The 16,704-nt window shown below is 38.7% G+C and overlaps 1 protein-coding gene across 4 annotated transcripts in view; it reads right to left on the bottom strand.

Moving 5' to 3' along the window:
* Positions 1 to 16,704, bottom strand: part of LOC150081741 (ATP-dependent RNA helicase DDX55) — a 596,429-nt gene that overhangs the window by 326,255 nt on the left and 253,470 nt on the right. For all 4 annotated transcript variants that reach the window (XR_016547250.1, XR_016547251.1, XM_090378843.1 and 1 more), the window contains one exon: positions 1,342 to 1,431. Coding sequence is in view for 2 of the 4 variants with exons in the window: in XM_090378843.1 (XP_090234969.1) it covers positions 1,342 to 1,431 (90 nt within the window). In the remaining 2 variants the exon portion in view is untranslated. The remainder of the gene's footprint in view (positions 1 to 1,341; positions 1,432 to 16,704) is intronic.

Here is a 16,704-nt window from a genome sequence, read left to right as displayed (position 1 = left end):
ATATCTCTTTTGGGGATTACCCTGACTTCTAATCTCTCTTGGCACAAGCACATTACAAATATTGCTTCGTCTGCATCTAAAAAACTTGGTTTTCTCTTTCGCTCTCGTCGTTACTTTTCTTCCAAACAGCGGTTCACTCTGTACAAATTGAAAATCCACCCTATCATGGCATATTGTTCCCACATCTGGGGCAGTTTCCCCAAAACCTCTCTCAGATTCCATTCAGAAGAGGGCAGTTAGGTTAATTAATGACTCATCTCTAACAGTCTCTCCACTCACTGTCTCATTGTGTCTGCTGCATGTGTTTTCTAAAGATACTTCCATGGGCACATGTTCTTCTGAATTGGCTTCTATAATTCCCGTTCTCTCTTTCAAAACAGTCTGAACACATGCTGCCATCAGCCAACATCCATTTACTGTCCAACTTCAAACTCACAGAACCAACTTTTCAATGCCAAAAAATATTAGACCTGTCAAATTTGAACAGTGTTTATTAACCACCAAAAAGAAGAGAACTAGCACTGTTGTCAGCACTATTGTTCAGCAAGTTTTATACGTCACATGCAGTGAAACTGAAGTTCTTGTCAACGATATGTGAAGTAAGCAATCGGTAATATCAACTAACAAAGTGCATAAACAAAGAACACACAAAACTGTTTTATTGGATCAATCAAGTATAGTATCATTGCAGCTTGAAGGATTTCTAAAGAAAATATTCAACAAACATTTTATGCAAAACAGGATGTAAAGAAATGAAAAGTAAAAAAATGAAAATGTGTCTAACTTCTGTCCCATCTTGAATGCAAAAAGAAGTAAAAATTTTTTTCTAGAAGCAAAAATCTCTAAAATGTCTGAAATAAAAGTACTTTCAGACATTTTAGACATAAGAATAATTTATTGCTAATAGAAATTAATGATCATATCTTCTGTGCAAGCTTATAAAACACCAAAGGACCAATCTGACAGTCAGCCAGAAACAAAATCACTGAAGAGGAGAACACATCCACAAAACGTAATTCTAAAAATGACTATTATTAAGTATACAGATTCCAAACTTTACAGAGATGAAGTGCTTTTATTTCAAGCATTTAGATGCTGTTGTTCAAATATTATGTTAAAAGTGTTTAAAATACTTCTTTTTGGATTTTTTATATGAAATAATTTTATATATTCATAAAAACTGGGTTTTTCTTTTTTCCTTTTGTCATATGTATATTTTATGAAAACTTTCACTTATGTCTGTGGAACACATGGTCTTGGCTGGAATTCTAATTTAATTAAAATTTTTATATTTCTTTGGAACTAATTTAAATTCCAATTAAAAAAAAACACACCACCTACCAAGCTAATTTCCTGAACTCATCAAAAATTTTCGCTCTATTTTTCTTCATTTTGCCATGAATATTCATTACTGTAGTGGACTTCAAAAATCTAAAAAAAGATATATAGCTTGAAATTAAATACAAATTTATTATTTAACACAAAAAATAGAGTTCTATTTATATGGATAGCAACTCTAATCTACTGAGTCATTAAGTATCAAAAAATTTCTTATTAAAAATTTTAATTTGAAAATTGGATAACTTCTTCCAAGTCTGAAATCAACACTAGCCAACAAATTGTTAATTATATTCAATGGATGCCTTTCTCCAAATCTTTATTTAGTACACTATGGTGAGGCAAAAACAATTGCTTTTAGGTTCCTTAAATGATGTGAGATTCCTTTGCTCATTCAACTCTTCAAAAATAATGTTCAGATTTTTAAAAATTAAATTTAACTCCAGTTTTTCGAACGGATAAAGGATTTTATTCAGTTCATTCCAAATATTTTTCCCATTATAAGTCTCAAAATCTTTTTAAGTTCGTTCATGCCCATACATTGACTAAATAATTGAATTGGGAGTCCAGTAATGCATGAAACATCGTAACTATTGTTCTAAGATTTAACTTATTCTAAATGATGTAAAAAAAAGTATAGATAAAATCTCATTTTTTTATACAAATTTGTTATATGAATTGCTCAACTCAGACTGTAGTCAATCAACAACCCGGGTAACAATTATTTCAAATTTCTTTCAGATATTCATGATAACAATAATAATAAAGAAAAAAATTTTATCACATTTTTCAGAATTTAAGGTAATTAGCATAGGTACATGATGCAAGAAAGCAAGCTTATACAACATCAGCCAAAAAAAAAAAAAAAAAAAAAAAAAAACCCACTTCCAATTTCAATGATCCATTCGTTCCAAATGTTTGTCTAATTTTGCCTTGAATTTCTTTAAGCTATCAAATTCCACAACAACAGATGGAAGTTTGTTCTAGCAATCAACTACCTGCTGGCTAAAGTCAGACTTCCGCACTTCTATTCTGCAAATGTCTTTCCTCTGTTTGAATTTAAGCCCCCTAGTGTTGTAATCTGAGCACGAGGAAGAATCCATCAGCATTGAGCCTACTCAATCCATTCAAGGCCTTATACACCTCAATCAGATCGCCTCACACGTGCCTAGTCTCCAAAAGTTTCAGAAAATTTTCAGAACGCAGGCCTTTCTACATAAGAGCACCACTTTGTTCTCTTCACCAGTCTTGTTGCCCTTCTCTGTACTCATTTTAGCAATGCTACATCCTTCTTAAAATTAGGCTTCCAGAACTGTACACAGTACAAAGATGTGGCTTGACCACTGCATTATACAAGGGGATAATTACCTCCTTATCCCTGTTCACAAAATTCCTGTATATCATTGACAAGACCCCATGACTAACCTGTTGCAGCAGCATACTGTCATAACTGTTATTAACAACCCTGTCAACCTTTGTATCATCTGCAAACTTTGACATTAAGCTGGACAGGATCTAGAAAGGTTAGGCAGATGGGGTGAGAAGTGGCAACTGAAGTTTAACATTGACAAATGCAAAGTAATCCATATGAGTGGCAGAAACCCAAGAGAAATGTCCAACTGTGTGGTACTACACTCAGGGAGGTGGAGAATGAAAAAGACCAGGGGGTAATTGTGCAGTCAGATATGAAGTTCTCTGATCAGGGCAGACAGAGGAGGTCATGGAGTTTTGTCAATGATATATTGCAATTTTTCTGGCAGAGACAAGGAGTTGATTATCCCTTTTTATAAGGCAATTGTCAAGCAACACACTGAGTACTCTATACAGGTCAGGAGGCCTCATTTTAAGAAGGATGTAGAGTTGCTAGAACTTGTACAGAGAACGGCATCGAGATTGGCGAGAGGAACAAAGGAGTGTGCTTAAAAGGCAGGCTTAAATTCTGCAAGTGGTAGCATCTGGAGACAGGTACCTATGAGGTGATCTGATCAAGTTGTACAAGGCCTTGAAGGTTTGAGCAGGCTCAATGCTGATGGGATACTGCTGAGATTAGGAACACGAGGGGGCAAAGATTCAAACTGAGAAAAGACAGTGGTAGAATAGATGTGCGGAACTTTGTCTTTAGCCAGCGAGTAGTTAATTGCTGGAACAGACTTCCATCTGTTGTTGTTGAATTTGATAGCTTAAATAAATTTAAGCTGAATGAGACAAAGATTTGGAGTGACAGGATGGGTGAAATGGGAAGGGTTTTTTTTTTTTTTTTTTTTGGCTGATGCTGTAAAAGCTATTTGGTTGTTTTTTTTTTAGTTTTTTTTTTTTTTTTTTAGGAGCATTAGCAACTAAGACCATATTGCTCCGGGGATATGCGGTGATCATTCCCTGACCTTTCCGCATCCTCCGTATTTGGTGGTCACGGTGTCGAATCCCAGTCTAATCAAGAAGTGTGTGCTACGCACTGCTGCTCCTGCCCACCTGGCTACAGAGGCGCCAGCCGTAAAAGCTTGCTTTTTTGCATCATATGCCTCAACTAATGCTAATGCTAAAATACTTTCATCAATATCATTGATAAATACTGAAAATAGCTTGAGGGGGATTAACAGACTAAAAGATTAATGATAGCCACAGGCAAAAGTTATTCTTCCACTGCTTCTACTATAATGAGCAGCAGCCTAGAGAGCAAGTTCCTGGAGATTTCAAGAGCTGCTGGGAGTCATCACCGAACAAGCAAATACAGGGGCTCTGTTAGGGCAACTAGGAGTAAGAACAGGTGCATGTATACTTGCATGTACACCAATGCCAGAAGTAAATTAAATAAATTTTATGAATTTGAAGTGCTGATCAAAGCATCAAACGAAGATACTGTTAGGATATCAGAGACATGTGGGTCACACAGATATAGCAGTGCAGAATAGGAGTTTAGGGAGTACAATGCGTACAGGAAAGGAGGGGGGGGTTATGCTGTTAGTTAAAAAACACAAAATCTAAGGAAGTGCATCTAGTTGACATTGGTGAATAGTGCAATGTTGAGTCTGTTTGGTGTGACATAAACACTGGAAAAGGGAAAATGAGAGAAGTGTGTCATAGGTCGAATGATAAGTACAATAAACAGTTGTGCAGAGATATAGTGGGCCAGTAAATCAGAATGTCTTGTAATGGGGAATTTTAAATTTCCAGATATTGACTGGAACTTGTGATTGGTCACTCGCAAGCTAGCAAGACTTTTGTGAATTTATCGGAGGATTGTTTTCAACAGCAACATGTTTGAGGGACAACCAGAGGAAATAATACTCTTGATCTTATTATTAGCAGTGATTATTCATGCATTAAAATTAAAAATTTGCAGATAAAGGAACCACAAGGTGGCAGTGATCAGAATACGCCGATGTGGGAATTACTTAAAGATGTAACTACCATCAATGGCAAAGGAAGGGTTTCTGCTCTCATAAAGGTGACTACAGTGGTCTCAGACAGTGTTTAAATTCTATATGGTGAGATCAACTGATGATGTTACCAACAGCGAATTCTAAATGGGAAGCCTTCAGGGACTTAATCTTGGAGGCTATTAGGCTTTTCATACCAACTAAGAAATACTATTCAAGGTTCAGGTCTAAATGGAGAGGTCAGATGAATTAATCATGCTCGAGGCAGAGAAGAAAAATGCATGAGATGCACATAAATTATCAGGTGACACAGAAGCCAACAGCAGGTATATGCTAGTCTGTATCACCTCTTTCACCCCACAAAGGTTAGGCAGACAAAGGTAGAATACAAGAAATCTTTAGCAAAGGATTCAAAGAAAAACAGCAAAGAGTTATTTACTTTTGTAAACTCTAAAAGGAAGGGGATGAATCAGATTGGTCCACTTAACACAGATGGTTCGACTATTGATATTCCTGCTCAAGTAGCTGATAAACTGAATGAGTATTTTGCATCTACATTCACACAAGGAGTTATTCAAGAAGGGGAATGCCAGAAGTTTATAAAACTAACAGGGGGCTAAGCGATTTTGTAATAACTGAGGGCAAAGTGGAGGAGAAATTGTTGAAGTTAAACATAAAAAAAGGCACAGGGGGGGGAGATAGAATCTATCCAGTTATATTGAAGGAGGTAGTAAGGGAAGTTAGCAGACCATTAGTCATAATTATAAGAGCATTTGGGGGAGGTCCCATAGACTGGAGATGTACACATCTACCCTCAATTCAAAAAAGGGGGGGGGAATCAAAAGGTCACATAAGTAATTACAGGCCTGTAAGTTTAACTTCTTTTCCAGGAAAAATAATGGGGGTCACTGGTTAAAGAGGTGATACAGGATCACCTTCACAAGGTTACAGTAATAGTACAGACACAGCATGGGTTTGTTAAGGGGAAGTCTTGTCGGACCAATTTGATTGGATATTACAAGGTGGTCACAAAGGAACTGGATGAAAAAAGTAATTTTGATATCATATATCAGGAAAGCTTTTGGTACTGTTGCACATGGAAGACTCCTGTACAAATTGGAGCAGTATGGCATTAAGGGAAAGTTGCTGCAATGGATAAAGGGATGTTGAGTGGGAGATGGCAGAGAGTGGTCATAAATGGACACTGCTCTCCGTGGACTAATGTTATTAGTGGAGTCCTCCAGGTGTCGGTGCTGGGTCCATTGTTGTTTTGTGCATTTATAAATAATACCGATGAAAGTATATCAGGCTTAATGTCAAAGTTTGCAGATGATACAAAAGTCGGCAGGGTTGTTAATGACAGTAGAGACAGTATGCTACTGCAACAGGATGTAGAAAAGTTAGGCAGATGGGCTGAGAAGTGGCAACTGAAGTTTAACATTGACAAATTCCAAGTACTGCATATGGGTAGTAATAACCCATGAGTAAAGTAACAACTGTGTACTACACTCAGGGAGGTGGAGAATGAAAAAGACCTGGGGATAATTGAAAAGTCAGAAATCTAGTTCTCTGAGTAGTGCAGACAGGTTGCCAAAGCAGGTCATGGACTTTTATCGATGATACATAGGAATTTTGCTAGCAGAGACAAGGAGGTGATTATCTCTTTGTATAAGGCAATGGTCAGGCTATACCTTGAGTACTGTGTACAGGTCTGGAGGCCTCATTTTAGGGATGTAGATATCTTTTCACAGCCATAATTAACTGGCTAGTACACAACAGACCAGATATGTCACCATACACGGATGACTTGAAGCTCTTAACAAAAATAAAATCAATCGATGAAGCAATAGACACAACAGCAACCATCAACAAGACTTTATCAGAAATAAAGCAGTACCTCATGAGATTTGACCTGCAAGTTAATCCTGCAAAATCTGCCATCGCTGTCTTCTCATTGAAACCCACACCAACCATAATTCAACCTGCGATAGACGGAGTCTTGATCCCTTGCATCGAAAAGCAGAAAGACCTGGGTGTGACCTTTGATCGAAAATTAAGATTTCACCATCACATTGAAGAATTCTGTGCAAAATTCAACAGGAAATGGTGGATTGCCAAGCAGCACTTGCTACATATTCATAACACCAATCTGATAAGAATGTATATTAGGACGATGATCTTCGGAGGTATACTGTAGGGGGTAGAGTTGTGGGGCTCGGCCACAGACACAACAATGAACGCTGCAGAATACTGGCTCCTGAAGTGGGCTACCTGGAAGTGTCATCGCACACCACAACTTCACACAACACCGATGGCCAAAGCAATGAATTTAACCAGATTCGCAGCCTTAATGAACGAAAGAAGACTAATCTTTACCATCAAAATGATCGCTGGAAGAATCTCTCAACCAGCACTCCGCTCCACTCCCAAGCTTCTTGCTCTTCCGTCGAGGTTACATTTTAAAGATCGGTTCCTCCCTTATCAGAAGCTCCATCTAGCTCAGTCCTTGGCCTGCCAACCTGTGCAAAATCGTCAATGACAAAAAATACAGACAGCACATCCTGTATCTGCATGTGTGTTCCACAACCATCAACTGATGTGAGATGCTCTGGCTCGGCAAGAATTTCAGGGAAACTTGAATTCAAGAAAACTGTCATGTGTTATTTTAATTTATTTTATTATTTTAATCTGACGTATTATTGTTATATTTTATTTTTAACTAAATTCAATCTACTGTATGCTATTTATTTATCCTATTATGTATTTATTACATTTCCGGCAAGATGATATCTCTGCCGCTTGTTAACCCCTGGCTTAGTGCTGTGAAGGGTTTGTAAAAGTAGGTTACCTGCGTGTACCTAGGAACCTTACAATAAAGATCATATATATATACAAAGGGGACTAGGAAAGTTTTGCAATATGACGCAACAATGAATCACAGGAAGCTGCTTGTTGCTGCATGTTGAGACATGTTCATACGTGCATAGTAGCCGCCGTGCCAAGTCGATGGGCTCAGTTATTCATTAGTAGTGAGTGTGTAAAGTGCTTGCGATGGCATCGTGGTCACGAAATGAGATAAGGACAGTTTTGTGGTATAATTTCGTGTGTGGTTTAACCATAGACCAGTGCTTAGAAGAAATGACTCTTGCACTAGATGATGATTGTCCACATCGTACAACGATATTCAGGTGGTATAGAGAATTCCAAAGGGGAAATTTCACTCTGGAGGATTCTGAGAGGCCGGGAAGGCCACGAACGTCAGTTACGGAGGAAAACGTTACTGCTGTGAGGAAAATGCTTGACGAAAACAGGCGAGTGACCTACCAACAGATGGAGGATACTTTGGGCCTAAATGCACCAGCAATTCGTTCGATTCTGCAAGATCATTTGCACGTGAAGAAACTTTGTTCTCTCTGGGTGCCGCATCAACTGACTGAAGAGCAGATGACACGACGTGTGACTTGGTGCCGGGAGATGTTAAAAAAGTTTGATAAGGGACAATCTCGGTATGTGAACAACATCGTGACAGGTGACGAGACTTGGCTGTACTATTACGATCTGCCGACCAAGGCTCAAAACAAAGTTTGGGTCTTTGATGATGACGACACACCCGTAATTGTCAGAAAATCCCGATCTGTAAAGAAGAAAATGATAGCTGTATTTTTCAAATCGAGTGGAATTGTGGAACGTGTCGTTTTGGACACGCAGAAGACAGTCACAGCTAAGTGGTATACTGAACAATGCCTGCCTAAAGTCATTGGATCTATGAAGAACCTGCGGCCAAAGTCAAGAATGGACACCTGTTACCTCCATCACGATAATGCTGCAGCTCACCGTGCCAAAGCCTGCACCGAATATTTGACCACGACAGGACTGAAACTTCTCGAGCACCCTCCCTACAGTCCAGACCTTGCTCCCTGTGACTTTGCACTGTTCCCGCATGTGAAAATGAAGCTAAAAGGGAGGCGGTTTTCCAGTGATGAGGACCTTCTACGGGCTTGGGACAACGAGTGTGCTTTACTCCCTAGTGAAACTTGGCAGAACTGGTTTAAAGATTGGTTTCGGAGGATGGAGAGGTGTATTGAATGTAGAGGAAATTACTTTGAAAAAATTAAATAAACAAAGCTGTATTGCAAAACTTTCCTAGTACCCTTTGTATATATGCTAGAACAAGTACAGAGAAGAGCAAAAAGATTGTGAGAAGAACAAAGGGGTGCACTTGCAAAGAAAGGCTTAAGTTTCACAAGTTGCAGCATCTGGACACTAGGCACCTGCGAGGTGATGTGATTGAGGTGTATAAGGCCTTGAATGGTTTGAGCAGGATGAATGCTGATTGGTTACTTCTGCTTGCTCAGCCTAAGAACCTCGGTGGGGGGGGTATAGATTCAAATTGAGGAAAGACAGTTGTAGAACAGATGTGTGGAAGTTTGCCTTTATCCAGCAGGTTGTGGAAGTCGATGGCTTAAATAAATTTAAGGCTGACTAGACAAACATTTGGAGTGACCGAAAGGGCGAAATGGGAAGTGTTTTTTTTTTTTTTTTTTTTGGCTGATGCTGTAATGAAGAAAAGAAAATGCATGTTGATAAAAAATGGGTGCAATTTTCCTCAAAATTTCCAGAGGCAAATAATTTGTCTCAAATTGTAAGCTCTACATTAAGCATTCTACGTTCAAATGCTTCATCAGAAAGGTTTTCAGCTTAATGAAAACTGCTTGGCAAAAAAACTCTTTTATTAGAAAATTTAGAAGCTGAACTTAAGGTAAAAGAAAACTATATCATGTCCTATTCAGAATTTAAAAACTTTTTAAAATCTCCAGGAGAAGAAATTTTAAAACTAGCAAAATCTAAAGAAAAATATATAAAGTAAAAGTAGTCTTTCTCGTTCTTTTTAAACTAACTGTAATAAATAATATTATAGTTTACATAGGACAAATACATATTAACAACAATCATATAATAAATAAATACTACGATTGATTGAATGATAAAAAAATATATATTTTAACTGTAACCTTATAGTTTTCTTTTACTTTTTGAAGGGAAAAATGCTATACTACACATTTCGTTTCAAGTTGTCCCGCTTACCAATTTTCAAAATATGGCCACCCTGTTCATCACCCAAGGTGCTCTTCCAGTGAAATACAGATGTTTATATGGCATCTGGCAGAGTACACAAATATCTGTATTTCTGTCAGCTGTTCACACTGAACCAATGAAACCAAACCTCTACAACAAGACTGGACACCAGTTGTTGCTCTCTTATACACTCCACTTGGGAATTGGAATCACCAAAAGGAAAGATAAATGCTGTTTGTCAATCGGATTCTGTTTGAGGGCTAATGTTTCATAATTCATAGATTATTAAAATGGAAATAATGTATAACCAGTTAAAGAATATTAGGATAAAATTTATCTGATTTAAGGGAAAATGAAAATTGCAAAAAAAAAAAAGAGAAATGTATTAGAATTAAAAGCTGCTTTCAAATGGTTCGTGGAAACATTCTGAGTAACAACAAATCTCCCACATACAAATATGGAGTTCACAAACTGCTCAATCAAATACAGAGGACAGAAAAAAAAAAAGAAAAAAAAACTGCACCACTTGTGAATTTTGCAAATAATGTGTTTTGCGCTGCATTGTGCGTTGCAGAAATGTTCGAAATGCATTTGTTAAATGGGATATATATCTCTGTGAATTAAATCGAATAAAAAGATTCCATCTGATATACCTAACTGCCATAAATATCTTCCCAAAGGGTAAAATGCATATTTAATGGAAATATGAGAAATCATTCTAATGGCAATAATGACAAACAAACATACATTTTATTGCATTTACGCGTACAAACTGAAAAGACAATTAACACAAGTATTATATACTGTAAATCAGAAAAATAAGTCCTCAATATTTTATTGTTCCTCCTCGGCTGCAATTACAGCCTTGCAATGATCTGGCATAGAGTTAATCAACTTCTGGATATACAGTTGTCCAATTTCGTGGTATCACACCCTTACAATGCTCTCCAGCAGTTGAATCTTACTTGGCTTCTACTAAGCAATTTTAGACATTACGTACCAGCAATTTTCAATAGGGTTCAAATCTAGACTGTTGTCGGGCCAGTCCAACACTGTAATGCCAGCATTTCTGAGGTATGACTGCATCTTAAGGGAGAAAACGAGGGAAAACATTGGTGTAAGTATGTTTTAAGCCTTGTAAGACAAGAAAGCAAACTCATCATTAAATCTAAATAGCATAAAACTTACCAATTTTGCTGTGTAGAAAGATGCTGAGTCTTGTTTAAAATTACAGTTTTGGATGTCTGTGCGGTGATCCCTAATAACAGCTTCAGGCACACCTCCAAGACAGCAGTGTAGGTTTCTGCATTCACTGTTCCGTTAATAAACTTAATTTGCCCCAACCCTTTGCTTGTTAAGCATTCCCAGACCACCTGACTGGCGGGGAACTTTACAGTCAGTTTTATACCGTTGGGATGGTATGCCTCCGATTTTCGTCTTCTGACATATTGCTTCCCATCCTGATAATGGTGTCCCATTGCTCTTTTGTCCATGAAACATGGGTTTTAGCCCAAGCAAGTGGCTCCTTCCTCATTTGTTGGATTAACAATTGTTATTATTATTATTATTTATTAATAGATATATGGTGCAGGAAGCCTGAGTATTATGCTGCACCAGGAAAAAAAAAAAGTTCCAGAGTTACCCTGAGAGAGAGAGAGAGAGAGAGAGAGAGAGAGAGAGAGAGAGAGAGAGAGAGAGAGAGAGAGAGAGAGAGGGGGGGGGGGGTGAGTCAAAAGTAGAAGGGAATCACCAAGAAAGAGAAGAATGATGATATTCAGCTCAGGACCCTGGGTGTGCCAAGCCTATACTCACCAGATGTGAGTTCCCGGGGTTAATTGTTGTTGTTATTTGGTTTTTAGGAGCATTAGCAACTAAAACCATATTGCTCCAGGAATATGCGGTGGTCATTCCCTGACCTTTCCACACCCTCCGTATTTGGTGGATCATGGGCTCGAACCCCGGTCTAATCAAGAAGCATGTGCTACACACTGCTGCTCTTGCCCACCTGGCTACGGAGGCACCCTTGGATTAACAAAGGCTAGTTCTTGGGCCAATAGGCATGCAGACCACATTCTGAAAATTTCGTGTACTTGTTTCAACACCAGAGGACATCTCAAAGTCCAGTTTTAGATAAGGAGCACTAGCATGGTGATTACAAAGGCATAGCTGTTTCAAATATTGATCTTTGGAAGGCATAGTCACTCTCTTACAGCCTGATACAGGTCTTCTCATCACCGGTTTCACACTTTAATTTCAGCACCTGGGATACTGTTGACTGGTGGCAGCCTATTTTATCAGCGATAGCACATGTAGAAAGCCCTTGATGGGACAGAGCAACAACTATATATTTTTTTTTTAGTGTCACTGAACATATGGAGCAATGCTTACACCTCTGCAGAACAGGATACTAATAAGTATACCCTTTCAATGCCGTATTTATAGAAACGGCTGATGCAATACCTTGCAATTACTGTCTGATGCAATACCTTTGCTTTGCGACAAACAAAATGACTGTACGTTTCACTACAAATACGTAATGAAATGTACTTATACGTTTCACTACAAATGTTACTTTTTTTTAAGGTGATGCAGTTTTTTGTCTGCCACTATATTCTGGGGTATGAAACCATCTATGTAGAGCGCATAACAAGGAAACAGTCAGAAAATTTCTCCTCTACTACTTTAGTTCTATCATCAGATATGGCATGGAATGAAGTATTGAAGCTCCTATGTCCTGTCTGAAGAGCTCTGGGGTCTAGAATTCTGGGTCCTAAAGTGGGCCAATGATTGGGCTCACCTACCCTATACAACATCAAAATCACAACTCCGCATACATCTGAGATACAGCCCAGCACCTAGCATATGAGAGGAAGCTCAGTTGCCACTGAATCTGTGCTCCGCTGTTCTTGACTTCATCAACATCTGGGAAATTGCAGGCTGGAAAATCCCAGATAGATCCCTCTGAAAGGCTACAATGTTCTGTTCTAACCTGCAGAAGCCTTTGACCTTCAAAGCGGAACTTTCCCAACAGCATCACTGGTGCTGAACTCAGTAGACACTGATTTGGATCTGTGGGCCAGAGGTTCTGCCTAGAAAGAAGAAAAGTGATCCATAATCAAGTGCTTGGTTGATGGTGTAGATGTTTATTGGTACAAGGGCAACTTAGGCCATAATGTGCCTATTCTGGTATTTGGTAGAAGCTGGAGAATTATTTATTTGATTTTAGAAATATTCATATAGTCTGGTTTGTTTAAGATGAGCAAAGAGCTCGTCCAGATTAGCACTGTTTCCCAACAGGTGGGTTAGTGATAAGGTTTCTTGCATTTGCGACAGAGAGCGGAAAGTATGATTTCTGATGTGAGTATGAATTGAACAGTCACAATGCGTGCATATAGGAGGATCATCACCCATGAGCAGGAACAGGTGGGTCAGGTGTGTGTGCCCTATGCGTAATCTTGCCAGTATTACCTCTTCATGCCTGTTTCGCCTGTAGCTGGAGTTCCATAGTTGTGGTTCACACTTAATTTCAAACAATTTATTGTTCATATGGGTCTTCCATATGTTTAATCACTGGTCTCTGCAGATATCTCGGATATGTGTTAGTAAATCAATATGGGGTGCTTGATAAGACGGAGGTGCAGTACTGTTTGGCTGTCTAGTCTGCTGGTTCGTTACCTACGATGCTAGCATGCTCCGGAATCCAACAGAAGCTTAGAGTATGATTCCTATTCCATAAATGGGTAGACCAGACCATATTTCTTTTACTATGGGAAGTGGTAAGTTTGTTATTTGGTTTTCAGGAGCATTAGCAACTAAGGCCATATTGTTCCGGGGATATGCAATGGTCATTCCCTGACCTTTCCGTATCCTCCGTATTTGGTGGTCACAGGCTCGAACCCCAGTCTAATCAAGAAGGGTGTGCTACGCACTGCTGCTCCTGCCCACCTAGCTATGGAGGCACATACGGGATGTGGAGTTGAGAATATATTACTTATTGCAGACAGTGCACTCATGGAGTCTGTATATATTAAACTACTGGTGTTGAGATGAATATTGATATTCTCAATAGCGAGCTGGATTGCATACAGTTCTGCAGTATAGCTGCTGCATTTAGTTGGGAGAGATACAGACACTGTGAAGTGGGGAGAAACTGCTGCAGCACCTACAGCACCGTCTGATTTTGAGCCATCAGTATATATTATGCAGTTCTGCACATTGTTATAAGCACGCTCTTCGTGCAGTTGTTTGATGTTGCAGTTTTCCAGGGACTTTTTTCCCCATTGTTGGAAATATGTGTCACAGTATGGTAGGTTTGTGGACCAGTTTGGATCAGGTATTTTAGTTTCCTTGAGCGTGTTTTCAAAATGTATGTTCCAGCAGAGAATCAACCCTTGTAATCTAACACAGTGGGGTCTGTTTTCTGTGGGCTTATTGTTATAAAATGTTATCCATTCAGGATTGAAGAGTAGCGGTTGATTGGGAAGGTCTGGAAGGCTTTTAAGTCTGGCTGCATAGGTGAGTAGCAATATTTTCCTCCTGAGGTGGAGTGGAGGTTTGTTTGCCTTTATATAGAGACTTCGGACCAGGGAAGTTCGGAAGGCCCCAGAAGCAGTGCGAAGAGCACTGTGTTGTATGGTATTTAGTCTTGTAAGCACAATTTTCCTGGCTGAGTCGTAGACTACTGCGCCATAGTCTAGATGTGACCTGATGAGAGAATGATACAAGTGCAGAAGAGTATCTATCCGCACCCCATGCTATGGCAGAGATAGCTCTAAGTATATTGAGTTTTTTCAAACAGATGGTTCTAAGATAACTTATATGCATGGAAAAATTTAGTTTCAAACCTAAAAAGCAGATATTGCTGGCGAGAGGGACTGGATGATTTCTTAATTTAAGTTCAGGTTCTGGATGTAATTTGCGTTTTTCACAGAAATGGATTGCAATCGTCTTTTGTTCTGATAGACGATAACCATTTTGTTGAATCCATGTCTCCAACTTATTTATGGAAAGTTGTAGCTGTCTCTCAATGGTATTAATGTTTGATGGATGGTATGATATGGCAAGGTTGTCAGCATACATATATATCTCTACAGTTCTAGGAATATTCAGTGTCATGGTATTTAGCCTAATTGCCAAGAGGGTAGCACTAAGTATGGACCCTTGGGGCACCCCTTCTTCCTGGATAAAACATTCTGATAGTACATTCTGGTGACGAACTTGAAAGGTTCTGTGCTTAAGAATATTCTGAATGAATTGTGGTAAGTGTCCTCTCAACCCCATGGAATAGAGCTGTCGAAGAATGCCATACCTCCATGTGGTGTCAAAAGCTTTTCCAATGTCTAGATTGACCATCACTAGATGTTGATTTTTAACATAAGCGTTGTGAATATTGGTTTCAGCTCTTATAAGATCTAAGCAGGATCTGTTTTGGCAGAAACCGTATTGGTTGCAATTTAACAGCATTTTACTTTCAAGGATCCATTTTAGTCTGCTGTGCATCATTTTTTCGAGTGTTTTACCAAGACAGCTGGTGAGAGAAATTGGTCGGTAGCTTTGTGGAACTGACTGATCCTTCCCCGGTTTAGGAAAAGCAAGAATTACTGCGTGATGCCACGGGGAAGGATAAACATATTCAAGGAAAATCCGATTATAGAATACTAGTAATAATTTTAAGGATGTGTTATTGAGTTGTTTGAGCATTATGTAATAGATTCTGTCCAGTCCTGCTGCACTGTTTTTTGCTGATCTGTTTAGGGCTTCTTGGAGTTCAGTTATGTTGAAGGGCTGATTATAAGAAAGAGTTAGTGTGGTATTAAAATTTATTTTATATTTTTCTGCTGTTTTAATTTTCAGAAATGAATTGTCATATGTAGATGCTGCTTATATTTCATTTAAAGTTTCTCCAAGGTAATTGCTTTAGGGGAGGACAATTCTCGTCCATTTCTAACCAGGATTGGAGCAGTAAATGGAATGTATTTATTATTTAATTGTTGGATTTTTTTTTTAAAATATTATCCAACTGCTAGTGTCCTTTGTGATGGTACTAGCAAATTTTTTCCAGCAGTCTTTTTTTGCTTTTCTTCTTATTTGTCTTGCCCTTGCCTTTTGTTTTTTATATAATATGAGGTTGGCTGTTGTGGGGGACCTACAAAACTGATTCCAGGCTTTATTTTTCTCTCTTTTGGCACTATTACAAGCCTCATTCCACCAGTGTTTTGCATATCTGTGTTGGTCTGCAGAGTACTGAGGAATTGTATCGGAAGCTCCTGCCAGAATATTTGTGGTAATGTGCTCGGTGACTCTGTCTATAGATTGTGTTTTTATAAATTGATCATCAAAGGACACACAGATTGAGTATTTTGCCCAATTTGCTTTTGAGAACTTCCATTTTATCCTGTGGTCAGGACATTGGGATTGTTTTGTTTGAATTTTGCATATAACTGGAAGGTGATCACTGTTGTGTGGATCTTCTAAGTTGTCCATTCTGGGCAACAGTATGGGAGAGCAGATGGACAGGTCAACTGCTGAGGTGGATCTTGTGGGAAGATGAATATAAGTGTGATGGCCAGTATTTAATAAGGTTAACTGCTGTTGGTTCAATAAGGTCTCAATCAGATGTCCTCTTTGATCCATGCAGGAAGATCCCCACAATGGATGATGCCCATTGAAGTCACCAAGGAGACAGACGGGTGTTGGCACTTGAACTAGTGTGATGGGACTGTTTGGCGGAAGGTATACTGAAACTAGCGTTATTCCAACACACACACACACACACACACAGTTTGAAGTGTGTCTGCAGAGAAATAATTCAAGAGGGAATTTTAGAGTTAACTAAGATCACTGCTATAACTCCATGTGCAGATCTTGCTGTATTCCTGTCTTTTCTATACATTGTGAAATTTTTGATTGAAAG

This window comes from Mastigoproctus giganteus, chromosome 8 (assembly GCF_048544385.1).
Source record: "Mastigoproctus giganteus isolate SK-2022 chromosome 8, ASM4854438v1, whole genome shotgun sequence".
In the NCBI taxonomy this organism is placed as follows: Eukaryota; Metazoa; Arthropoda; class Arachnida; order Uropygi; family Thelyphonidae; genus Mastigoproctus; species Mastigoproctus giganteus.
The sequence above is the reverse complement of the archived record's forward strand: the minus strand, read 5'-3'. Positions and strand labels throughout refer to the sequence as shown.